Source organism: Chelonoidis abingdonii, chromosome 2 (assembly GCF_003597395.2).
Source record: "Chelonoidis abingdonii isolate Lonesome George chromosome 2, CheloAbing_2.0, whole genome shotgun sequence".
NCBI classification, from domain to species: domain Eukaryota; kingdom Metazoa; phylum Chordata; order Testudines; family Testudinidae; genus Chelonoidis; species Chelonoidis abingdonii.
Window position 1 is genome coordinate 93,742,134 of NC_133770.1, and position 27,378 is coordinate 93,769,511.

The 27,378-nt window shown below is 42.9% G+C and overlaps 1 protein-coding gene across 1 annotated transcript in view; it reads left to right on the forward strand.

Moving 5' to 3' along the window:
* The window catches only part of BMPER (BMP binding endothelial regulator), a 217,616-nt gene that overhangs the window by 92,276 nt on the left and 97,962 nt on the right, over positions 1–27,378 (forward strand). Inside the window, exon 7 of the mRNA XM_032778745.2 lies at positions 23,143–23,242. Coding sequence (XP_032634636.1) covers positions 23,143–23,242 — 100 coding nt within the window. The remainder of the gene's footprint in view (positions 1–23,142; positions 23,243–27,378) is intronic.

Genomic DNA, 27,378 nt, shown 5'->3' on the forward strand with positions numbered 1-27,378 from the left:
GGTTTTTCAGAATTGCCAAGTGCATTTCTTGGTGACTTCATTGGGAATCATGGGTGTCTGGCACCACTCAATATCAGGCCACTTCAAACTCCCATCCTATGAGCTGCTGAGCATTGTCTACTCCTATTGCCTTTGAGCCAGCACTCAATGTACTACGAAATAAAGCCCTTATTTCAGTGCCTAACCATACATTCTGGTGTCTAAATCTGAACTCTTTGGGTTTTAATCCGTCCAAATCTAGTAATTTTTTATTATTTATCTGCTGCTAATCAAAGCACTTTACAGAATTGTGATGGAACAGTGAGGGAATCTGAATGGCTCACTTCCTTGGGGACACCCCACTCCCACTATTCTGGATGTATAACTAATGCAGGGCATTGAAGGTATTTATTTCTCTGTTAATGAACTATGTTAAGGGAATGGTCATTCTCAAAATAGTAGACACAATGGCAAAAATAACTACACTAATGCAGAGTTAAGGTTTCTGGGTGGTATGTCAGCTCTGTGGGTTGAGCTGAGCAAAACTCAAACTTCTGAAAACCAGGAAATGCAGTTAAGGCTGCCCATTCAACCTTAACTCTTCTCTCTTTCACCAGTTCCCCAATATGCCCTGTTAACACACACAACTTTACTCTGCCAACCCTACAGTTGCTGAAATATACAAGCTTTTCACCTCCTTTTACAACCCATTCATTCTCACCCACAGGATTCCATCTAAAAGTTAAAGGACCAAAAAAGAAAAGAAAAAAAGCACACAACACGGGAGAGATGCTAGGTGTGCTTGTTAAGCTGAGGAATCAGGAAAAGGCATTTCGAAAATATGAGGGGTTTTAAAGGTATTCGTGGGGGTGGCTTCCGGTCTCCATAACTCCTGGGCAGTGAAATTCACAATTGTGATCAGAGAGGTGAGTATCCGGCATTGTGGGACAGCTGCTGAAGGACTGTTAGGGTCATTATAGGTCACACTGTCTACTCTCACATTGTGTTGACCTCAGCAGTTCCATCACAGCTCATTGCCATTCAGGGAGATGCTGTTACTGCATCACCATAACGGGGCACTTGTGCCAACCAGTGATAAATTTGAGTGTAGACATATGCACAAATAGGTTGATGGAGGGTGGCTACACTACACTCTGTAATGTAGACCAGGCCTCACTCTTTTTTCTCTTTGATGGGGGCTTGTGACTAATTTAGCCTTAGTTATGTCGGGGAAAAGACCACCACCTTGTTAATTTGATTAAACAGCCTGAGGCTCCTTTACTGATCTTACAGGAATACAAGTATGCATACAGGGAGAGCCAGTGAGTCCCCTTGCAAAGGGTAGGCTGCTCTGCCCCTTACAAATTTCACCAAGCTTATAAAGGTTAAACCGCAAAACGTCACATTGATTACACAAGTTATTTTCCTTTTTTGGTGAGTTAATATTGAAAATCAGCAGGTTATTTCCAATAAGTCCAGTTTGGGGTATTTCCAGTTATTGTTAATTATACTGACTGTTCTATGACCCCTTGATTGCAATTACATATTGCAAAAGCCATTACCATATAGAATATTGCAAATCAGCAAGCTATTTTAACAGATATCATGTGCTTGGGCAGTGTTGAGCTGGTTATCTTGTGACCCCTCCTTGGAATTACCCTAAGCAAGCAATAATTGCCACACTATATTTGCTAATAGCTGAGCTGGCACTTAAGGGACCCCTGGTCCCCCTCCCAGTTCCTCTTTTGTTAGTGTTTCATACCCCTGTGTGCTGATAAACAAGTTGCTTTTATTTTGCATTGGCTAGCTAAAGCCTGAGGCCTACATACATGGGCCTGTAAAACAATTGCAAAGCGTGTTTAATGAGAACCATACCATAACGGGGGGTTCTATTCTTTTTTATCAGTTATGTTAATTGAAGGGTGAGTTCACAGCCATCAAGAGGTCTGTGATTCATCCAGTCATTAGTATCTCTCTGTTTAACAAAGCAATAATGATTTTTTTGAGGGGGGGGCTGTAACTCGGGAACCCCTTGGTCAAATGACACCAAATTTGGATCACTAATGCTAGTTCATGCCTCCATTAGGCATACCACATATCAAAGCAATCCAACTAACTATTGAGATTTTTAGAGCACTTAAAAAGGTTGATCTTTAAAGCATATAAAATGGCAGGAATGGAAACCTGTTAATTGTGTTTCTGTACTACTGGATGCAAAAAATTTACATTTTCTTAAATACCATTCTCAATTTGGGTCCCCAAAGATTAAGTGGGTGCCATGCACTACCTGGGGCAAAACTCAACAAATTGAGACTATTTTAACTTGCATCACATCAATAGTTTGCTCTTTAGCTGTGGGCAAAAGAAACTCCACCTAAAAACTTTTTTGTAAATGGCTATTCTTTGTTGGTCCCTATATGTATTCCAAACGTGGCTGGAGCCAGAAGGCTTTTGTAGCAGTGTCTGTGGAACCACTAGCTGAAATTATACTAATTCTGCCATTCACCAAATTGCAGCAGATATACATTTTGAAATTAAAGTTAATGTTTAAAATCAAATTTACACAAGTTAAGAGGAAAGGTACTGTACATCTGGGGTCAGATTTGGGTTATGAGGGATTACAAGTATTGGTTATAAGGTTCACAGGATACATATGTAGTACATAACCTTCATAGACCGTGATTGGGGTGTGGGAGTTTTTAAAGCATGAATGGATAAGTGGTCTCCAGTTCACCACCCATAGAATATATTTAGAGTTCTAAATAGGTCAGTATAGGTGTAGTGAATAAGTATACGGGTGGGGTGCGTCCCTTGGTTTGTCAGGGAAGGAAGGAAGTAGGTTATTTTCCTGTTTAGCAGTCTCAATTACTTGACCTGGTACTGACAGTGTCCGGTGATGTGTTCTGTGTAGATGTCTCTGGACCACCTGATGGCGTCAGACACTATTTCAAAGAAATCAGACTAAGCATATCAATTCTAGAGGACCTAGAAAAGTTGACCTTTAAACAGATGTCATGATGCAACATTCACTATAATGATGCTACCATGCCACTATGATATACTGTAAGCCTTAATGTTGAATTTACAGGAATAACATCTGTCTGTGATATTAGCAAAAGGATCTTGTAAGTGCATATCATAAATCTTATACTGCAATGAGATAGACGAGTTAACAAAAAATCCTTGGAAAAGCAACCTTTTGCACAAGTTTACTTTATAGAAACACAGTACTACTCATATACATATATTATGACAGTGGCTATCACATTGTAAGTATCAAGTTAGTCTTTTGAAACTTTATGCAAATCCATTGGTGATGGGTACACCACTGCACACCCATTGAACTGTACTTCATGTGTTCCTAGTGCCAATGAAAACAAAGTGTTCTCCAAATAATTTAGGGAAATACTCATTGCTGGGAAAGGCCAGGATCTAGTTTTCAAAATCACTACTTTGCTGAGCAGCTAAAAATTGAAGCTAGAGGAGTCTCTCTTGGCTTTAACTGTAACTTTCTCATTATCTAGAGGGAGGTAGGAGTAAACTGAGCAACTTTTAGTTGTTTTTCTGTCCAGAGACGGCTTTTAATATAGCATGTTCTATTACAATTTTATAGAAACAGCTCTCTTCAGAAAAGAAATAAATAACTCTGCAGTAGCTCATAGTAAAGCTTCCAAATACTCTGGAAATATCTAGTGTAACAGTTACAGTAATCACAAATAGTTTAGCTCCTCCCTCTATTTTCACTGAAGTTTCTTAAAACATTTTTTTAAAATGTCAAAATAATTTTCCTTGCCAGCATCAGTCTCTTACTTGAATGTCTTCTCTACACGCCATCCACATCAAGCTCAAGTTCTTTGTTCTTGCCTTCAGGGCCCTGAATAGCTCTTCTTGTGCCCACATACTGGATCTCGTTTCCAAATGCTGCCCCACCTTGGTCCATGTCTCCCTGTTCAAGTTCTAGTCTCTAATTGCCCCTCCTTCCACAGACAAGGTGGGTGAGGTAATATCCTTTATTGGATCAACTTCTGTTGGTGAGAGAGACAAGCTTTCAAGCTCATATAGAACTTCTCTACAGATCTGGGACACATACTCAGGGTATCACAGCTAAATACAAGGTGGACCAGATTGTTTAGCATAAGTAAATACATATTTCAAGGGACCATACAGGGTGAAGTGGCCCACTAACATCACTCCAGTCGTGGGGGGAAAAGCAGCATGGCGGGGTGTTGTTAGTGGGTAGCTGATTTTTGTAACAAGCCATAAATCCCATCTCTATTCAGTCCATTATTTTTTTTGTGTCTAGTAAAGTTATGAATTTAAGATCCCAGGCTGGTCTCTTAAAAGTGTTGTGTAAGTTTCCTTTGTTCCTGCACAACACTTTGAAAAGACAGTAGGAGAGAGGCTGTGAGGAGCAGCCAATCAGGGCCTAGCAGGTGCATGTAAAAAGGGCTGCTGGGCCAGAGGTAGTCAGTTGCTGCTGGGAGCTCAGGGAGTGAGGAGCTTGTCTTTGGAAGGCTGAGAGAACTGTAAGTACTTGGACAGAGCAGCTGCTGGTAGGGACTGGGGGAATGAGAGGGAGCTCCTGGCTGACTGCTGGGACTGAGTACCTGTGTGCCCTGAGATCAGGCTGAAGAAGGGGCTGGGGGCTATGGGGAAGTGGCCCAGGAAACATAGCAGCATTGGGAGAAGTTAGAGTTTCAGCTTGAGGCTGCTATCCACAGGGTCTCTGGGCCAGGACCCAGAGTAGTGAGTGGGACCAGGTTCTCTCCCACTCACCACTGGGGAAGTGGCATGATTATTGGCATGAGACACTAACCCTGGAAGGGGGAACATGGATGCTGACACAGCTGAAGGGCTGAGTTGTGAAGAGGGCATAGATGTTCCTGATGTGGCAGGCAGATGCAGAGATGGAGCCATAGACAGGTGATGTTGGTATTGAGCTAATCTGCAGAGTGACCAAAAGGAGGCGCCAGTCCAGTGATGACTGACATGCCCCATGACAGTGAGCAAGACGCTGTTGCCAGGATTAATACCTGAAACACTGGAACAACTGAATAGGTGTTAGAGGAATACTGGATCCTAGACAGAATGAGGCTTTAGAAAGATTTTTTTTAACCCAAAACCAAGAAGCAGAAGAGGGAATAGATGCTTACATTATAGATCTGAGAACTTTGGCATCCACAGGTAACTTTGGAGACATTAAAGATTCCATAATTAGACACAGGATTGTTTGAGAAACATATGATTCCATCTTAAAGGAGAGATTATTGAGACAAACTGATCTAAACCAGAGAAATAATTATAAATGCCAAGGGCTACTGAACTGTCGTGGGAAAAGATCAAAACAGTAATAGCCAAGAGTGCAGAACAAGTACAGACTCAAGCTAAAGGAAGCCAGGAGGCAAGTTAGAGACAGTCTAACTGAGAATGCAGACATGGTCCAGTGCATATATCACTCCTGGGGGAAGTCTGTGCCAACAATTCTGCACACAATATTTAAAAGTCTGCAAAATTCTGCATATTTTATTTGTCAAAATAACACAAAATAATCATGCTCCCTCTGTCAGCCATGGATGTCCATGCCAGTTGCTGTGGGGAGTGCTAGAGCGAAATAAATTCTGTGGGGAAAAAAATAAAAATTTCCATGGAACATTAATTCTGTGCAAATTCTGCATTTCGCAGTAGCACAGAATTCCAGCAGGAGTAATATACTGTGAAAAGTAACAAGAAAGGAGGAAAGAAAAATTCCCACCTTATGGGCAACAGTGCAAGAGACTTGGGAAACAAAACCACTTTCTATCCCAATGTTGCAGCTATCCAGGAAGAAAAAAGCGGCATTATATCAGTGACTGAGGATTTAGAGACTTCCATATGAAGGAGAATGTCTGCACTGTGACTTTAGCGGATCCCAAACTCTCAATACATGCACTGCAGAAGAAGGCTGCCAATCATTCAACTGCCATATTTGTAACTATGCTATTAGATCAACAACCAATTCAATTCCAGTTGGATTGAAGCGCCAGCTGCAGTGTAGTCCCAGCAAAACTGCTAAGCAGCAATATTAGATTGAAGAAATGTGATCAAGTGCTGGTGATGTACACTAAAACCATTCTGAGGCCAGTGGGCAAATGCAGGTTGCTAAAATGACCCACAAAGAAGTCTCCATGGAAAACTGTATCAGAAACATGTTCAAGAATTCTAGGAACAGTGAAACCTTAGAAGGATTTTCTCTGTTTGCATACAAATGAAGGGAACTACTGTGTAACCCGAAGGCTTCATATTCAAGAATGCTCCCTTTAATTGGGAACTTCAAGATTAAGCAACTATGCTTGGCCTTATCCAACTCTCACTTATGCAGGTGTAATTCTACTAAAGTAAATAGAATTACATCATTTTTAAACAACAGGAAAGAATCAGGTCCTTTGGATACTGACAACCATAAGATGTAAGTATGGAGTGCCAGACTGGTGTGCCACAGGTTAGCTCCACTTCTTTGCTAAGAGAATCATTTGAATTTCTGAGGATGCATTTTGCAAGTAAGTACCAAACAGCACTTACACCTGAAAAATGCTTTTTCCTCTCAGCCATCACCGGAATCACAGCTCTTGAGAACTGGAAAAGCTGACAAGTGGCTAGATTGATTTGGCTTTTGGTACTAGCCACTTTATATATATTGCTGTTGGTTTTTGGAAAACATGACTGTAATTTAGAGGCTTGTCCTGATCTAAATTACTAGCTAATGGATAATTTAGATAGTCCTCAACAGCTGGATGCAGCCATTATAAAAATTAATTCCAAAAAAGGAAGGCTTGTCAGTTCATAGTTAATTTAAGTCACAATATCCTAACTTTGAGATATCAAAGACCACACTGGTAACTTGCTAGGAACCTCAGGAACACAGCTAATTTGCATAAAATGGAACCGATTGGTTTAACTTTCCCATTAATACAACCAAGTGACACATTTATCAGTATGACTGGCTACTTGCATCAAAATAAAGAATTGGGATGATGAGGCCAGATCCTCAGATGGTGCAATCAGCAGAGCTCCATAGACTTCAGTGTGCTATGTCGATTTATACCAGTTGAAGATCTGATCCGTTGTCTCCACAGGATGCACCTGAGCATTAGAGAGAAGGGCAGCTGTGATCCCAATTTTAGAACTCCATGGATTGCCTTTGGGCTGCACTTTGGCTGCCTCTGCTTTAGATTTAAACTTAATGACTGGGGGAGGAGGAGTAATAACAGCTTGCTTCCTTTGTTCAAAGTGGTTTATTGCGACTAACAAATATGCTGTGGGGTAGTACTAAAGCTTTACTATCTGCAGCATGGATACCAGTTATCACAGATTTTGAAAAACACATCACAAGCATTTGATACTTCTAAACAAATGGCTTAATTATTATTTTAAAATTCTGAAGCTATAACTTGTTTACTTGTGACTTGAGGCAGCTTTACTACTACAAGCACTCTAATGTAAGTAGAATGGTTTTGTTTTTCCAAAACTTTGACATGCAGGTTTTGGCTTTGCAAAACCAAACTTCTGAGTTATCCAGATATTGGTCCTATTTTATCCATATGCCCCTGATTCTAGGAAAGCTCAAGTAGGCTATGTGTTAAACAAAATGTTTCTTTCTTGGCTCCTCTCTAAGTGTATGTATGTGCATGCCCGAATATACATAATTCAGTATTACCTTTTTGTCTATATAAATTATATAGACAGTGGTTATTTTTTGTGTTCCATGAATGGTTAGTAAGTCTTACTGAATTATACCTTTTTTAACTCTCAGAAGATGGTGAGATTGGTGATAAATTATTTGTAGATGTGGCAGAAGTTAGCTTTAGTTACACTGATGTGACAAATTTTAAGTTTTACTTTTGATAAAAAGAAAAAGGAAACGGCCACTGTTTCCCTATTCCGAGAATTGCTCACTGGTCAAGTCACAAGGGGACTGTGAAAGCTGTTGCAACCTGTGAATTTTAAAAATATATAACCTACTTGGGGAACATCTGACTCCTGTGGCTAGTATTAAGCACAGACAGTGCTCAGCTAAGAAATTAGGTCCTGTGTACCAGCAGATAGTATCTATTGGCAACAGAAGCATGTGCTCCTGCCCTCTGTTGCTCTTCTTCTTCCTCCAGGAAAGAAAACTGAGTGAGAGATGGGGAAGGGCAAGTGAAACTAAGCATAGAATAGAACAGTTTTTGGAGGGAACAGAGAACTTTCTGTAGCTCCTGAAAGGAGAAAGATGATGTAATTATAAAGGGTGTCTCAGTACAAAACTACCTGCTAATGCTTAAAACAATCCCCTGTCCCATTTAATGGAACTCTTATTGGTCATGCTGAGAGAAAAGGAATAAGTGCTCAGGGAGTGAGCACTGTGTAACCACCTGTGGGTAGCTGAAGTGAGCTGCCTTATCTGCGTAACCAGCTTGGTCCTGTTTCTGAGATGTACAGCCCTGCAAATCTGTGGATATTCATGGACCATTTTTGCAGATCACAGATTGGATGCAGATATAAATTTTGTGTCTCTACAGGGCGTAGCCCTCATACAGATTAGCTAATGGAGGAAGCCTAATGAAACAGGAGTTACAAATGCTCTTGCCTGTAAATCTGGATTTTTCCCCCTCAAAATAGGAATACTATCATTACCTGAATCCCAGCTGAAGATTTCTCTTACTTGCTTATGTCTCTATCAGCATGGTTCCACTCACCACCTTTAAACCATTGATGTTGTCAGCTTGGCATTGCTTCAAAATATATTTATTATAGGTTTTAGTCCCCTGAAAGAACCTGGGAGTAGTTTAGAATGAACAGCAATCTGATTGGTTAATCTGTTCCGATTCACTGGGCTTCTTTTAGCCACTTACTTGGGGGGTGAGCCTGTTCAGCAATGTCCCTGATTGAGGCTTTACTCATCGAAAGCTAGTTTTGGTCTGTAGTGGAGTAAAATGCTTATTCAAAGCCCAAGACAAGCTTGAACATCTGTCTTAGTTTGTACATCGACCCCTGTTGTGACTATAGCCTGCATCTGACATTGTTCTGCATCTCTGTATGTATGTATGTCCCGAGGTTAGGATAATGCTATTTTAATAGGTTTTTCCTAAAGGAAAGGAGAGTTTATCTGGTGACACATGAAACCTTTCAAACTTCTAGAATGAAACCTAAGAACAAATGTGTAACAGTTCATCATGGGCTAAATCCTGACATTTTTGCTCTGATAAAATTCTCATTGAAACCAATGAGAACTTTGCCTGTGTAAAGATTTGGCCCTACAGTGACAAGGTGAACATAGATCAGAATCATGGAGGGGACAGTTTTGTCAGTAGATTATGTATTCACTGAACATACAGAGAAAATGCTGTGAGTGGAATGGAAGGGGGATGATGATGAAGAGGCCAGGGCATGTGATGTCAAATAATGTCTTTAGACCTATTTGTTATCAATGAAATACAAATTTGTGAGGGAAGCAACTCTTGCAATAATTGGTGTCTTCAGTTTTCCCGGACCCTTTTCAATATGTTTTTTTTAGATCTACTTATGGTACAGAGACAGCTCTGCTCATATCGGACAATGATTTCTCTCTGGTGGTGGACAAAGACCCAGGGGTTGAGGCACATTCCTGCAGTGAGATGTGCTGCTCCAGGGGGAGTTCTGGAAGGGATTGTTCCTTAAGTAAGCACATTCCAGCATATCACAAGAGAGCCCTCAGGGAAAGAAAGGCAACCGCAGTGGTCCCTCTTATAAAGACAAGAATGGAGCTACTCAAATACCACTTCTTCCAACCCTCCCAGAAGTTCAGAACCCACAGTCATCCCACAACAGTTTATGCTCAACAGTATTAAGGGCAGCTGATAGATCTAAGAGAATCAGAAGAGATAGGTGGGACCAGATTGTAGCTGGCCTTTATAGGGGTGCACTGGAAGACGGGGAGGGTGCAACTGATTTTCCCCCCTCTCCAGCCTACATATAGGCCACCCATAGTTGCAGTGCTTGTACTCAGGGAAGCACAAGGATGGCTTCTATATGTGTCCCAAAAGCCTGTGGCTCTGCTCCACTCCACATACCAGTGAAAGCAGGGTATAGCATCCTAACAGTTTCTGTGCACTCTTCCTGACCCAAGTGCACCAGGATGTGTGGGGAAGAAAGGTGCTAGTCTGTCACCCCTTCTATTTGATGTGTGTATGAGAACACTGGAGGAAAGAATTAGATGTCTTGGACTGCAGTGCCATCAGTATGCTGATGTTAGTCATTTTGCCTGACTCTGGTGACAGGGTTGCTCAGGTTTTCCAATGGTTAGCAGAGATGTGGGGATGTGGGGGGGGGCTGTTAGTTGAGGGGCTCTTGGATAATTCTTAGGTGAAGTTAGCTAACTGGTGAAAATTAATATCTCCTTCCCCTTTATAGTGAGGTAGTCTGATTTTAAGTTTTGTGGGGGGTTTTTTCGTTACATCTGGCAAGGAGATTGACAAGATCTCTGTCTGAAGAGAAAAGCTGCAGAGTTAATTGGAATTAGACCTGGACATCACTTAGTAGTTCAGAATTCATCTCTATTTACTTAACAGCATTACTGACAGGAAACATATGGCACCTGTACTTCCTTAGTTTGTACTGGCTTCCAATTTGTTTTCAGATGCAATTCAAGATGTTTGTTTTGACCTGCAATACCCTTCATGATTTGACACCTGGTTATCTGAGACAGGTAACTGAGACACTTGAACTAAAATCCCCAGATTTAAATGGGGAAGTGGTGGCAAGGTGTTTACTATAATTTCTATTGTGCCAGGCCTACAGAAACCTTTGGGATATTCTGAGAACCCTGTGTATTTACAGACTTTTGTCTGTGTTGGGTGACTGTCCAGGGGTCCAATTTTTTTTTAGGTTTGTGAGTTAAAGTCCTTTAGCCAATTTATGAATTGTCAATTAATGTATGTTTTTAAAATGACAATAGTCACTTAAAGTGTTTCTGCAGTTTTGAAGCTATTTACCTGTTGGTTAGATATTTCCTATACATACAGTATGATAGGCCATACTAACAGAATCAGTAAAAAGTCTCAAACACTTTTAAAGTGAGACCACTGTACATGCACAAACGGCCTGATTTTCCCGTCACATCAGTTTTATACTATTGTAGCTCCATTGACTTCATTGCATTTCCTCTTGATTTTTATCAGTGTGAGAGCGGAATCAGACCCCAATTAGATTCTGACCAGCATTTTTCATAAATCTAATATAAATATATTGTTCATCCCACAACATACTTTCCTACATGATTAAAAGCTTTCTCTTGGATTTTGGCAAAGACAGGTTCACTTCAGCAGAAGCTACTGTATGAGGAATTCCTTAGTTAGTTCCACCTTGAAGTTAGCACCATTCACAGAGTTATAGAATCATAGAAATGTAGGAATGGAAGGGACTCTGAGAGGTCATCTAATCCATCCCTCTCCCATGCTGAGGGAAGACCAAGTAAACCTTAACCATCCCTGACAGGTGTTTTTGTCTAGTCTTGTTAACTCCCCCATCACTGCTGCAGTGACAGGGATTCCACAACCTCCCTTAGTAACCTGTTCAAGTACTTAACTATCTTTATACTTAGACAAAACTTTCTCAATCTCCCTTGCTGCAGATTAAAATCATTACTTCTTGTTTTATCTACAGCAGATATGGAGAGCAAGTGTTTATCGTCCTCATTATATAAAAGCCCTTAACATATCTGAAGACTGTTAACAGGTCCCCTCTCAGTCTTCTTTTCTCAAAACCAAATATGTCCAGTTTTTTAAACCTTTCCTGAACTTTCTAAGGCTTTTATCATTTTTGTTTCTCTCCACTGGATTTTCTAGTTTGTCTACATTTTTCCTAAACTGTGGTGCCCAAAACTGGACGCTATTCCAGCTGAGGCCTCACCAGTGCTAAGTAGAGTGGGACAATTACCTCCTGTTTCCTGCATTTGATGCTCTTGTTCATATACCCCCCAGATGATATGAGCCTTTTTCACAATTGCATGATATTGTTGGCTTCTGTTCAATTTGTGATCCACTGTAACCCCCAGATCCTTTTCAGTATTACTACTGCCCAACCGGTAGTTCTCCATTTTGTACTTGTGCATTTGATTTTTTTTCCATCCTAAGTGAAGTACTTTACACTTGTCTTTATTGAATTTCACTTTGTTGATTTCAGACTAATTCTCTAATTTATCAATGTCATTTTGAATTCTAATCCTGTCCTCCTTACTGCTTGAAATCCCTCCCAGTCATCTGGAAATGTTATAAGTGTGCTCTCCCTTCCATTATCTAAATCACTAATGTAAATATTGTTTAATATCAGACTCCACTAGATATGCCCTCCCAGTGTGACAGTGAATCATTGATAACTACTTTTTTAGTATGGCCTTTCAACCAGTTGTGCACTCATTTTATAGTAACTATCATCTAGAGCACTTTCCCCTAGTTTGCTTATGAGAAAGTGTAGCGGAGCATGGCAGGGCCCACTTGGCTCCTGCCTCTGATAAGTCCACAAAATCACTCTGAGACCCTGGGGTTAGTATCCATTGGTGCAGTTTATTCACAGGCTTGTTCCCACCATCATTTCACCATGTACAGTTGGCCCTTCACGATCTGTTGGAGGGAGGCACTACCTCCCTGCCTTTTCCCTTTCTTTCTGCTCCCCTTTGCTTCCTTCCCCTGAAGATTTTATACAGCCCCAAGATAATTAGACAACAGCTGTCTCTGCTTCCCCAATTAGGGTGACATTATCTCCAGCTGGCTGTAATCTATCCCCCTAAATGGGAGCTGGCATGAGAGAGGGCTGAATCAGCAACCCTTTGCCCAGCACCCTGTCATACACCTCCCCCATTTCTCTGGCCATCAGGTTCGCCCCTCCAAATCCTCTCCTTCCTCTACTGAGGGGGAGGGGATCTACGCGTGAGTCTTTTCCCTTCTTTTGGGGCAGTTCCAGGGTTTGCCATGTGAGGATCCTTCATTCCCCACACACAAAAACTACACTGTGTGGGGGTTGGACAGCCCCACAGCTCCATTGCAACCCCCAGGTCCTCATACCATTCACAGCCCTCTTAGTGTTCTCTTGTTTTTCCCCCTTCTTTTCCATCAGGGGTTTGGGATTGGTCCTGGCTCTCTCCCAGACAGTCAGGGCTTCCTGTCCCCTAAGCTCGTCCAACAGGGCCTGGGCTCTTCCTCTGCGGGCCTGCTAATAAGGGCCTTCACCGGGCTTTGCTCTCTGGTCAAGGACCCTGGGATGGACATCTTGCCCATAGATTCCCTCTCCTTTCTTGAGCTCTCTTGTCTAGGGGTTTTCTGCTTGGGGTCTATACCCCTGTCCTTGGGGATTCTCCCTCTGCCTACCTTTCCTCCTGCCTGGGAAGGGGTCCCAGTCCATATCCACCATCATTGGATAAGGCAGGCCCTTTACTATCCTGACCTGTTGCCACTTAAACCTGCCCCAAACCTTGGGAGGCAACTGGGCCATAGGTTATTGCCTCTTATCCGAGTGGATGCAGTCTACGTCCATCTTCACACCGGGAATCCACGAATGCAGCCTTATCAGCTTCCTTTGTAACAGAGAGCAGGCTAAGGGCAAGACCAAGTCCACCAGGCCTCGCTGGGGTTTCCTCCCCACCATCACTGGAATGGTGGACAGCTTCCTCTCCTTCCCTCCAGCATTTGCCCAGCCCCAAAACTGCTCACCCACTATTCATGTGCAGGCAGTCTTCCTTCTTGTGTCCCGGTTGTCTGCACTGCCAGTAGACAACCAGTCTGGATCCTGTAGGAGCCCCTCGGATGTCCTCCAGTTTGTTCTCCGGGCTCTTCCTGGGTAGGGGTTCTTTGGGCCTTCTCCCAGTCTCCACTTACATGCTCAGCCATCCCTTCTTCCTGGGGAAGTCCACCTCCGTATACTCCTCTGTAAGCTTTACAGCCACCCCAGCTGTATTTGGTTGGTGCCACCTCACCCACACCTTTATAATCTCAGGGAGGTCCTGTAAGAACGGCTCTAGGACAAGCACGTCTATGATCTCCCTCAATGTCTGGGTGTCTGGCCTCAGCTGGAGTGGCCCAGTGCATTGACTTTTGGGCAAATGCCTGGGGCCTCAACCCCCCGTCCACCTCACCCACCAGAACATCTGGCAGTACTTCTCCACGGACAGCCTCACTTGATCCAGAATGGCTGCCTTAACTGCTTCTTTCCTGGGCTGCTCTTCACTTAGGGCCATGTAGGCCACTGGGCTTCACCAGCTACGCAGGGAGCCAGTTGAGGGCCCAGTGTCCAGACCCCACAGCTACCTACTTAAATGTGCCTAGGAAGGCATCGGGGTCATCTGTTGGGCCCATTTTACACAGTCCTTAGCCTGGCACCTGAACGCTGTTACCAGATTTACCCATTCCTTTGGGGTATGCTCATTTATTCGGGTTACTCTTCTGGGAAAGGGGATTCTGTAATTCTATCAATGTGCTGCTTGTGTCACTTGTGTTTTCATATGGAGCTTTATTTCTCCCTTCTGCAAGTTCCCTCCCAATGGAACTATCCTGCAGGACCTGGGTTCCCCAGGGCTGGGCTTCTCCAGCCCAAAACAAGATGAACATCCACACACCCACACATACATTAACAGAGCAAGTCTGAGCAGACCGGGTCAATCAGCACTGTCAAGCTGACTCTCCTTATATGCCCCTGGACTCCATGGACTGGGTGAAGCAGCACTTTCAAGCTGTTACCCTTATGCATCCCAGATTCAGCACGTCTCTATCCCCACTCTCACAACACAAATGTACTGGCAGTAACCTACTTGTTGAGCAAACCCCACTGTATTTTGGGTGCTGCAGGGATCTTTAGCTTATATAAAAGAAGCGTTGCTGTAAATGGGGGAAGCTAAAAAGACAAAAGAGTAAAGTTCAGAGAAAGAAGCAACCAGCTTAACCATAGAAGTTATTTATTGAATAACAGTGATAACTACACAAGGAGGACTAAACCAACATAACATACATTATTAAAGGTTAATACCTAAGGTAGAAAGGAAAACGAAGAGAGAGAGAGGGGAAAAAAAAGAGAAGGGGATCTCACTGCTCCCTGAAGCTTGAACTGGTTGGGGTTCCCAGATGATGCTGGTAGCTGAGGCTCCTGAGGGCAGGAGACAGGCAGAGTCCTTAACACAATCAGTCAGGAGAATATGAAGTCCTGGTGGAACTGATGCATAGTTTGGATCTAAGCCTCAGAACACTGACTGGAGGATGAGTGGGGATTTTTGCAGAGCTTCCCTGCTTTTTCTGGTCCCAGAGTTCAGTATGGTTCTCTGTTCTCCATTCTGTATGCTTATAGAGATGTGTCTCTGTCCCATCTCTCATGCAGATGAGGCTAGGAGAGTGGTCTTTGCTCTCCATTCTGTATGCTAATGAAGATGTCTTAATCTTGTCGCCCTTGTCAGGAGGGATCTAGGTGTGTATCTCACCCTCCTTCACTGCTCTCTGCAAGTTTTTTTCCTCTGATGGGTTTTGGTTTCAGCAGGGGACCGGGGGGGGGCATCTTTTGTGAGTCTGGCTGGATACTGCCATCAATGCCATCACTTCCCATGGGGCTCTCCACTTTCTGCAGGAGCTACTGTTGGATGCCAGCCTGCTCCTGAATGAAGTCCTGCAGGCTCTTCTGCTGTTCTACCTGCTAGGTGAGCAGGGCCTGTCTCTCCAGCTGGTGAGCTTGCTGAAAACTGCATTGTCTTCTGCATTCCTTGTGCTGCTTGACCAGCCACTGCAGGGGCTCCTCCATCTCTAGGCTGCCAAACACTTGCTCTGTTACAGGATCCCAGACAAGCCCCCATGCATAGCAGAGTGCAACAGGGCCCTTTGGCTCCTGCCTCTGCTAAGTCCCCAAAATCACTCTGAGACCCTGGAGTTAGTATCCACTGGTGTAGTTTATCGACAGGCTTGTTCCCACCACCATTTCACCACGTGTAGTTGGCCCTTCAGCATCAGGAGGGAAGGACTCCCTGCCTTTTCTTTTTCTTTTTCTTTTTCTTTCTGTCCTTCCCCCAAGGCTTTTATATAGTTCCAGGCTAATTAGATAGCAGCTGTCTCCACCTCCCAATTAGGGCCACGTTTTCCCCAGGCAGCTGTAATCTGTCACCCTAAATGGGAGCTGGCATGACAGAGGGCTCAATCAGCAACTCTTTGCCCAGATGCTGTCACAGAATGTTATGTGAGTCAGTGTCAAAAGCCTTATTAAAATTGAAATAAATCATGTCTCCTGCTTCCCACTCCATCCACTAAGCCAATAATTAGGCTGATTTGGACTGATTTGTCCATGTTGGCTATTTTTCATAACTTCATATCCTTCAGGTGCTTAAAAATTAATTGTTTAAAAATATATTCGAGCATGTTTCCAGGTATCAAAGCTAGACTGACTGGTCTGTAATACCCCAGATACTCTTTGTTCCCTCTTTTAAGTTTGCCTTTCTTCATATGGGACCCAACGCTTCCTCCATGAGTTCTCAAAGATAATTGCTAATGGTTCTGAGAATGCTTGAGCTAGTTCCAAAAGCAACCTAGGGTTGAATTTCAGGCCCTACTGACTAGAATACTTCTAAGGGTGTGTCTACACTACGGGATTATTCCAATTTTACATAAACCGGTTTTGTAAAACAGATTGTATTAAGTCGAGTGCATGCGGCCACACTAAGCACATTAATTCAGCGGTGTGCGTCCATGTACCGAGGCTAGCGTCGATTTCTGGAGTGTTGCACTGTGGGTAGCTATCCTGTAGCTATCCCATAGTTCCCGCGGTCTCCCCCGCTCATTGGAATTCTGGGTTGAGATCCCAATGCATGATGGTGCAAAAACAGTGTCGCGGATGATTCTGGGTAAATGTCGTCACTCATTCCTTCCTCAGTGAAAGCAACGGCAGACAATCGTTTCTTGCCCTTTTCCCCTGGATTGCCCTGGCAGATGTCATAGCATGGCAACCATGGAGCCCATTTTGCCTTTTCTCACTGTCACCGTAGGCGTACTGGATGCTGCTAACAGAGGCGGTACTGCAGCGCTACACAGCAGCATTCATTTGTTTTTGCAAGATAGCAGAGATGGTTACCAGTCGTTCTGTACCGTCTGCTGTGCCATTGTAAATTGGTGATGAGATGACGGTTATCAGTCGTTCTGTACTGTCTGCTGCTGTCATGGGTGCCCCTGGCTGAGGTTGGCCGGGGGCGCAAAACAAAAAGGGAAGACCCGGGCACTCTTATTGTACTAAAAATTAGATCTCTGGTCCTGCATAGAATATCGCGGCGTGTGCTAGAAGAACCAGTGTACCAGAAAGCCAGTGTCCATTCACGATTCTTGCAATAATAGATGACCACATTGCCATTCTAGGGTTTTTGCCCCTGCAACAACCGCCACATGGCTCCCCCTCCCCAACCTTCCTGGCTCCATTGCAGTGTCCCACCATGTGGATGAAGTAATAAAGAATGTGGGAATAAGAACACTGATTTTTTTAGTGAGATAAAAGGAGGGGAGCCCTCCAGCTGCATGAATCCAGGGGACATTAAACAGTCGGGGGAGAAAAACCAGATCCTGCTGCAGATAGGCCAGGCAGTACAGAATCTTTCTTTAGACATGAAAGTGGGGGTTCTGATGAGCCAGCCCCAGTTCTATGATGAAGACAGTACCAGCTGTTCTTACACTAACCTACTCGGACTGAGATCATCATCTATCTACCCAGCGCCCCCGGCCATCTCACCTGAGCCAGCCAGGAGCACTCAGGGATGACAGGACGCATCTCTTTGTATAGTACCGTCTGCCACCGGGAAGGAGGGAGATACTGCGTTCATGCCACTGCACCGTACCAGCAGCATGCAGTAGACAAGGGTACATATAAAAAGTCAAGAACGATTCCCCTTCATGGGTGGAGGGGGTAAATGACAAGATACCCTGAACCACCCGACAAGGTTGACCCTACAGGTATGGAGCTCACCAAGAGCAAATACTTTTCGAGACGCGGGACTGTGGGAAGCTGGAGTCCTCAGTACCCCCTCCCTCCTCCCAGAGCGTCCATTTGATTCTTGCTTTCGTTACGCTGTCACACAGCACTGGTGCGTGGACTGTACATAGTCTGGAGATTTTTTCAAAGCTTTCCATTCATCTTCGTACGGAGCTCTGATAGAACAGATTGTCCTCCTGCAGCTCAGATCCAATATCCCCATATGGTCCAGTGGGAGCTCTTTTGGATGGACGCACGACCCCATGCTGACAGAGCTCCACGCGGGCAAACAGGAATGAAATCAAATTGCGCGGGCGTCTCTACCTGGCCAGTGCATCTGGTTCATCACTGTCCAGAGCGTCACAATGGTGCACTGTGGATACCGCCGAAGCCAATACATCGATTTGGGCCACAGTAACCCTAATCCGATATGGTAATACCGATTTCAGTGCTACTCCTCTTGTCGGGGAGGAGTACAGAAACCAGTTTAAAGAGCCTTTTATATCGATATAAAGGGCATCATTGTGTGGACGGGTGCAGCATTAAATCGGTTTAACGCTGCAAAAATAGGTTTAAACGCGTAGTGTAGATCAGGCCTAACTTATCTAGATAATCTTTAACCTGTACTTTCCCTATTCTGGCTTGTGTTATGGATATAGCCATTTAATTTTGTCACAGCAAAATAATTTGTAATTTTCTGCAGGAATTTTCAGTTCACCAAAGTTAATACTGAGAAGGAGAGAGACAAACTATTTTCCATTTGCTTTTTTCTTGACCTATTGTAGCAACATATTGTATTTGTATACAACTTCTTTTCATGCTGTTTGAAGCACTGGAGACTCCTACTGGAACTTCGAACTCAGGACAAGTAATGCTACGTGTTTTAAGGAGAATAAAGGTCCAGATCATAGCATTATACAGGTTTTGATGTTTTCTTAAAGTTTGAAACTCACCAACTCTCTATAATAACTGAAGGCCAGGTGGAGTTACTATAATTTTAAATGAAATAGGTTGATTTGTTTTATGTCTTTTTGAACATGCACTATATGATGACATATAAGCCTGGAATATCTATCTCGGGTAACAGAGACCTGGAATGTTGCTTCACTCTTAGGACCTAAACAGCATAACAGCTGGAATCAAAAACGAGTGATAAAAAGCCAGACATGATTCAGTTTGAGAAAAAATTCCTAGATGAGAGAAAGGAGAGGTAAATAGAAGGGGAAAAGGTGCTGAGCACAAAGGAACTAAAAATAAAAGGCAAAAACAAACAAGCATTTAGCATTACTTATCAATAGAACCCTCCCAAATTCACCACTGTGAAAAACGCATTGTGGACTGTGAAATCTGGTCTCCCCGCATGAAATCTGATCTTTTGTGTACTTTTACCCTATACTATACTTATTTCATGGAGGAGACCAGTGTTTCCCAAACTGGGGGTCCTGACCCAAAAAGAGGAGGTGGGAAGGCACAAGGTTATTGTAGGAGGTTCCACAGTACTGCCACCCTTGCTTCTGCGCTGCCTTTAGAGCTGGACAACCAAAGAGAAGAAGTGGCTGGCTGAGAGCCCAGCTCTGAAGGTAGTGCTACCGCCAGCAGCAGTACAGAAGTACGGATGGCATGGTATGGTATTGCCACTCTTTCTTCTGTGCTGCTGCCTTCAGAACTGGGTGGCCAGAGAGTGGTAGTTGCTACCTGAGGGTCCAGCTCTGAAGGCAGCGCTGCTGCGAAAAAGCAGTACAGAAATGAGAGTGGCAATACCTTGACCCTCCTATAATGTGATTTGTGACTTCCCCCCACATACCCTTTGAGCCAGGACTCCTACAGTTACAACACCATGAAATTTCAGGTTTAAATACTACAATCATGACATTTATGAAATTTATGATTTTTAAAATCCTATGACTGTGAAATTGACCAAACTGGACTGTGAACTTGGTAAGGCCCTACTTCTCAAATTAAGACATTTCTGTTTGGTGGAAAACACATTTCCTAGAGCCTTTTCTGAACAACATTTTGTGAGATTATTGATGATAAAATATCCCCTAGACTTCTGTGTAATATTTTATATATTGGTTATGTTTAGTGACAATCAAGATTTACAAAAGTGGCTAGTGGCTTTGGGTACTTTAATTTCTGGATACCCAACTTCTGACACATTTTTTGGGGGCTGATTTTCAGAAGGAGGTGCTTTTAGGTGTTTGGGGGGATAATACCCTCCCCCCATTTAATTAAGGTTCAGCTGAAAATAACCGGACCTTCTATACCATGTAATATAATTTAAGCTGAGCATGTTTGCCTATTGTGGCTTTGCAGCAGCCAATCTTGTTGGGGGACATGGACTGAAGCTGCTTTGTAAATAAATGTGAGCCAGGGCTGAGGTGATCTGTAGGAAAAGAGAACATTTTTTATTAGAGGCTCCCCCTTTTTTTAGGACTTTCATTCAATTCACCAAGGGGATTATAAATCAAATGCAGAAATGATGAAATTTATTTGAGGTAGGATGAGCAAAACTGCTCTAACTCCCATACTCAGCCCGGAACACAGGCTTGACAGGGTAACCTCAGAAACCACACTGTGTCTGTGTATACACACCTAAACTCTTCAATGCACTGTGAAGAGTGCAGTATAAAAACCTAAGTAGAACAGAACAGACTAGAAAGGGGTTTCTCAAAGAAGGATTACATCTGAGTTTTGCCTTGATCAGTCAAAGAAGTAGGGCTCCAAAACAGTTCTGGGGATGTGTATATGCAGAAAACAAAATCCTTAGGTGAGGTTATGGGGAGGGGCCCTTTCAGATTTCAGGGCTCTGGTCAACCAAGCTATTAGATCATTCCTTAACTCACCATCAATGTTCTCCTCTCTCTCTCTGTCTCTCTCTCTCGCCCCCTAATCTCATCAACAGCTCCATGCCCTAATTACTCATTCACATTATCTTTTCAGGATGGGTTCTGTCTTCTATGAGCTTTCCCCTCCGTGGAGTGACAGCACCATTTCTGTGAGCCACGGAGAGAGATTTAGTCATTCTATCATTCTACACCTGTGCTTCTTCCTAAAGAGCTATTCCCTGTGCATCAGAAGAATCCTCAGTGAAGGAATTCATTTAGTTTTGTCAGAGTTTTCTGTCTGATCCATAATTTAGATCAGCAGTTTCAGCTTGCAATAAACTCTGTATTCCTGGATGCTGCGATTAAAGAATTATGAGCAGGCCATAGCCATGTGCATTCAGGATACTTCACTGGTCCCCTTGGGGCAGAAGGAAAAAATGTTATTTTCGGAGAGTTCTGGGTCTGAAATCTTGTTACAGTATGTGGTACAGACAGAACTTTATTTTTTTTCATTATAGTATCAATCTGTCCATTTGTCTACATTAGTCTGCTCTTGCTACATAAAAGCTCACTCCTGGTTCACTGTGCTATTGTACTGTTTGGGGGTGGAGTCTTGTACCATAATTTCAAACAGTGAACTCTTAAAAGAATGGTTTCAGAGTAGCAGCCGTGTTAGTCTGTATCCGCAAAAAGAACAAGAGTACTTGTGGCACCTTAGAGACTAACAAATTTATTTCAGCATGAGCTGTAGCTCACGAAAACTCATGCTGAAATAAATTTGTTAGTCTCTAAGGTGCCACAAGTACTTTTGTTCTTTTTTCTTAAAAGAATGGCTTTTTTCATCTGTTTCAAAGGAGGTCAGAGAGGCATCCTGAATGCATATGGCTGTAGACTACTAATAATTCTTTCATTGCAGCATCCAGGAATACGAAGTATATTGTGGGTTGAATCTTCTGCCCTAGATTATGGATTGGGCAGGACATTAGATTAAACTAACTGAACTCCCTTCATGGGGAAAAAGGTGACCAGATTTTAAAAGTGAAAAACCTGGATACCAGTCCTGGGTGTGGAGGACGTTTTGGTTGAGGTCTTGACATGTACTCAGAAAGTTTTTGGCAACAGTGGAGAGAGGAAAGGTGTCTCTCTCTCTATCTTTAGCCAAAAAATATCTCCTCCCCACTAGGTTGATCAGACATCCCAATTTCACAGGGACAGCAACTTTGGCTTATACAGGCACTTATTACCCCTTGTCCCAATTTGTCACACTTGTGATCTGGTGACCCTACTCCCCACCATCCCCTACACACCTCCATTTTAGAATAAAACATAGGCTATTATTTAGACTGAAAACTCTTCGAGAAACAAATGGTCTTTTCTCACTGTATGTGTGTACAGCATCTAGGAAATAGGGCCCTGATTCCTGACTAGGGCCTTGAAGCACTACTGCATTATAGGTAATAAATAATGTTTCAGTAAAGAATATTGATCTCTGTGTCACCTTCACTTTTTTTCCTCCAGTCCCAACACTTTTGCCTCTTTCTCTACCCAGTATCTGCAAGACCAACATTTTTCCTTTGAAATCACCCCTGAACCAAGCCCTGCCTTATTTCTACTCTTTCCCCCTTGTCGCTATATTGTTGATTGATCTCCTTCAACTGGTTTCTCTATTCTTACGCTTTCTATGCTGTTTCTCTTTTGCCTTTTTCTCATTTTCTCCTGTACTTTCCCCTGTTCCTTCAGTACATGCTTCTTTCCTCTCTCTATCTGCCACACTCATTCTATCTCATTAACTATCTGTTCTTTGTTCTCTGAACAGTGCAGACTTTTGGGGTGTGCACAGTTGGACTGAGAATGGGCTTTCATGAATGATTGTGGCTACTTGGGATTCCTGAAGTGGTGGATATACTGGGAGACGACTCATTCTCCTCTTACTTTTGTTCTTTAACTCTGCTTTCTGTCACAGACAAACCAAGAAATCTTATGCAGCGGCATTCGCAGTAAAAAATAATGGAAAAAAGTGTTCAGCAACTTTTTGGAATCTCAAGAAAGGATCATGTGTTATGTTTTTATTCTACTTGATTTTCCCACATCCATATTGAGAAATAAGTTAGCCAGGCACTTCTCTTTGTGAAGCTAACACTTGCTTATTGTTTACCAGAGTGAAAAACACTAATACATATAGAAATTCTTCTAGGAATGTAGGAAGTGCTTTGTGGCAGTTACATATAGTCTCTGTGACAGGTATGAATAGAAATATATGTGGGCAAATATTGTCTCTGCTATGGCTTCTATAAGACTTGTCACCAGTGTGTGTGTGTGTGCACGTTTTTTTTTTTTCTTCCTAATTGAGCCTATTTTCCCTTAGGGAGGCAGGACACACTGCGTACAAGAAGTCTGCCCCATTCTGTCATGTCCCCAGCATCTCAGTCACATTCCTTCTGGACACTGTTGCCCCAAATGTTTAGGTGAGTGGTTCTTTTCACAGGCGTATAATGTATGTAATGCAATATATTTCTGCATAGTGACTTTCATACAAATATTTCACAGCCAATAAAAAGCAAAAATTAGTGATGCTTAGTAGTAAAGGCTACAATTTGCTTTTTATACAGGTGACCTCAGTAGATATGGTAGGGTCTTGAAGAAAGATACAAAGGACAAATTTTGGGAGAGGGGTTGGGAAATTTGTCGTGAGTGAGAGAAAAGAATATAATTGATTCCCAGCTTTACCACACATGTTTTGCAAAGCAGAGTGAGACTGGGGGAGGCAGCTCATTGAAATGTCCGTAAATCCTAGAAAGATGCTTCACCTTTTATTCAAGCCCATTTTTGGTTTTGAGGAAATAGCGATCGAAGAAAGACCATCAGCTGAAGTGTCATTATTAAAAGCTATTGTCAGAATGGATAGGGACCTATTAATTTGTGTAATTGTTCACTCCTTGGAGGGGCATCATAGTCTGAACTGGCAAGATTTTCAGCTGGATTAAGATAACTCAGTACGTGCTTTTGCATCAGATGGTTTCTTCTGCCCCAGAACATCAAGCAATATAAACAATGTGAAATCTTGAGGGAGGAACATCTGCCCTCCAGTTGTTGACATGGTGGGGGCTCAGTTCAGACCAGAAAGAATCAGTCTGGCCATTTGTCTACATGCAAGGTATTGAAGTTAAATTAAAGATTACAGGGATTGGAATAGAAATGAGTTACCTTTAGTAAAGTATTGTATGACACATTTACCTCTAATCTGACATACTTCCCCACCTTAGTTCACCTCTGCTTTTGGTTCCAGAATGGCGTCATGATCTCCAGGTGCAGGCTGGGAAGAGGGTGTTGCTTCCTTCTAGTGCCAAGAAAGCTTTTTAGGATTGCTTTGCCATCGTTCTGCGTGGCCAGCACCTTGAAAAGAGGGGAAGTCCAGAAACTCTTTCCCTTGAAGCTGAGGACAGTTGATGTTACCTAGTGGTCTCTCAGCTGGGCTCTGTTACTGGATGTCGAGAAGTCTCAGAGGACATGTACTCTGGGCTTCCTAGACACATCTCATGCCCTGGATCACAACTCCAGGGGAAACTCTAGGGAGATATCAAATTTAAGAGGAACGGCAGCAGGTTCTCAAAAAGAGACTTCTGGACCTAAATGGCATCTGTGATGTAGAGAGTCAGGGACTGAGCCAGACTCCCTTTGGGAAGGCAGACTGTTCTGCAGACTGTTTAAGAAGGCAGAAGGCAGAATCTGAAAAAGGTTAAGACTTTGGCTTGCTCTTATTTTGCTCATACCATCTCCACTCACCCCCTGATTCAATAATCCTCAGTGAATCACTCGAATTCAGGTGCAAAGAACAGCAACAAGCTATCTTGAAGGGTATATGGGTTTTAATTTTGTCTGCTATTCTGAAAGAGCTGGGACCATTACAGACTTGATACAACTCCTCTCATCCAGTTAGAGGGGATTTTGTTGTCTAAGCCATATCCCATACTAGAATCTTGAGCCTATTTTCAGGGCTGGCTTAATCAAAGGACCATGGGCCTCCAGGCCTGTAGATTGTTCCAGTATCTCATAATATTTAACATATTTTGCCTTCTTGAAACACAGCTTTTTATCTTATTTTATTTTATGAGAAGCTTTATAAATACCTGGCTCAGACATAAAACTGCAGCACCAGAGAGTACACTCCCTTAGCTGTCACCTACTACCCCACACTGGAACCCATAAGGGGTATCATCAAACAACAACAACCCATACTCGATGTGGACCCCATCATGAAAGAAATATTTCTTTAACTCCCTCTTCCGGTCTTCAAACAACTCCCAACTTCTCGTCATCAGAATCAAGCTCACCACAGACCAGGACACACCAACTCAAAGAGGCACCATACTCTGCCAGAACAGATGCAAAACCTACAGACAAATCTCCACTACTAAAATGATCAACAGCCCCTGTGACCAGGGGTGCCTTGAGCTGCCCTCACTGGAAGTGCCAAGGTCAGGGAAGGCTGCAAAAGGGAGAGCAGATACTCCTAAGACTGGTGGGTAACACTGAAGTTAAGCCTTCTAACCAGTCGCAAACTGTACTTCTGATCCCTGACACTGGTTATCAAGAAGCAAAAAAGAAATCACACAGCCTCCTTTATTGCATTCCAGTTCTCTGGCTCCCAATCAGCACCCAGGACCAGTGCAGTGAGAAGTTATTTTAAAACTCTACTCACATATACAAAATGTTCTTCTAACCCCAAAGGGTCAGCCACATTACCAAGTCAGTATAGGGTTGGATCTTACCACAAAATACCACGCTGCCAGCCAATCCTTTAGTGTCTAAAACTAAAGGTTTATTATAAAGAAAAAAGAAAGAACAAGAAGAGAGATGTTAACGGTAAAGCAGTCACATACATATAAAGATTCAAAGTCCATGAGGTTCCTAGCAGTACTGGTGAGTTTGCTGGTTTGAAAGTCCCTCTGGATCACATTCACAGCTTGGATGGGTCATTCAGTCATTTGTTCAGAGCTTCATTTGTAGAAAAGTTGCTCCAGAGGTAAGAAGGAGAAATGAAGCGAAAATGGAGAAGATGCAGCTGCATTTTATAGTCTTTTGCCATGTGGCCTGTGCTTCCTTTGTTTCCAACACAAACTGCCCAGCACATGGCTTGGAAACCTTTTCTGTCCATAGGCATACCCATGCATGCCTTGCTGCATCATAAGGTGTATCCTCTGCCTTCTCTCACTGAGTCAGTTGTATAGCTGATGATCTCTAATGGGCCATCAAGCAGACTAGGTGGAGCTGGTGCCAAACTGTCTGGGGGTATAACACAGAAGCATAGCCCAAGTTTGAATACAGACATACTTACATATCTATAACTCATAATACAAAAGGTGATACAAACATAAACAAAATTATTATATCTGGCAAATCATAACATTTTTACAGATCTCTCTTACATGGCATACCTGGCATATGTCATTGCAGTTTTACAATATTGATATTCATAATATCCTAAAGTGTCCCCCAGATTCCATACAGTGTCACACACACCTTCCCACAACACACTATTTAAGATCCGTGGATCCCACACATGCCCATCACAATGTGGTATCCCTCATCCAGAATACTAAATGCCCCAGTAATATGTGAGTGATACCAGACAATCTCTACAATCTCGAATGAACTCACGTAGGAAAATAATAAAAGACAAACACACCATATCACTTGTGGGTGAACACTTTTCACAAAGCAATCATTCTATATGTGACCTATCAGTCTTCATCCTGAAAGAAAACCAGGTGCCTGCCATTCTTTCTTTTTTTTTTGCTTCTCCCCTTCTGACTGAAGGGGTGTTAATGAGCCATTCTTTTTAGGTGACAAATCTGAAAAACTGTCCCAGATTGAGGTATCAGTAGAGGAGGTTTTGGAACAAACTGATAAATTAAACAATAATAAGTCACCAGGACCAGATGGTATTGACCTAAGTGTTCTGAAGGAACTCAAATAATGAAATTACAGAACTATTAACAGTGGTAAGTAACCTATCACTTAAATTATCTTCTGTACTAGATGACTGGAAGCTAACTAATGTGATGCCAATTTTTAAAAAAGGGCTCCAGAGTTGATCCTGGCAATTACAGGCTGGTAAGCCTAACTTCAGTACCAGGCAAATTGGTTGAAACTATAGCAAAGAACAGAAATATCAGACACATAGATGAACACAAATTATTGGGGCAGAGTCGACATAACTTTTGTAAAGGAATATCATGCCTCATCAATCTAGTACAGTGGTTCCCAAACTTGTTCCGCTGCTTGTACAGGGAAAGCATCTGGCGGGCCAGGCCATTTTGTTTACCTCCCGCGTCCGCAGGTTCGGCTAATCGAAGCTCCCACTGGCCGCGGTTCACTGCTCCAGGCCAATGGGAGCTGCTGGAAGCAGCGCGGGCCGAGGGACTCATAGAATCTAGGACTGAAAGGGACCTCGAGAGGTCATCGAGTCCAGTCCCCTGCCCACATGGCAGGACCAAATACTGTCTAGACCATCCCTGATAGATATTTATCTAACCTACTCTTAAATATCTCCAGAGATGGAGATTCCACAACCTCCCTAGGCAATTTATTCCAGAGTTTA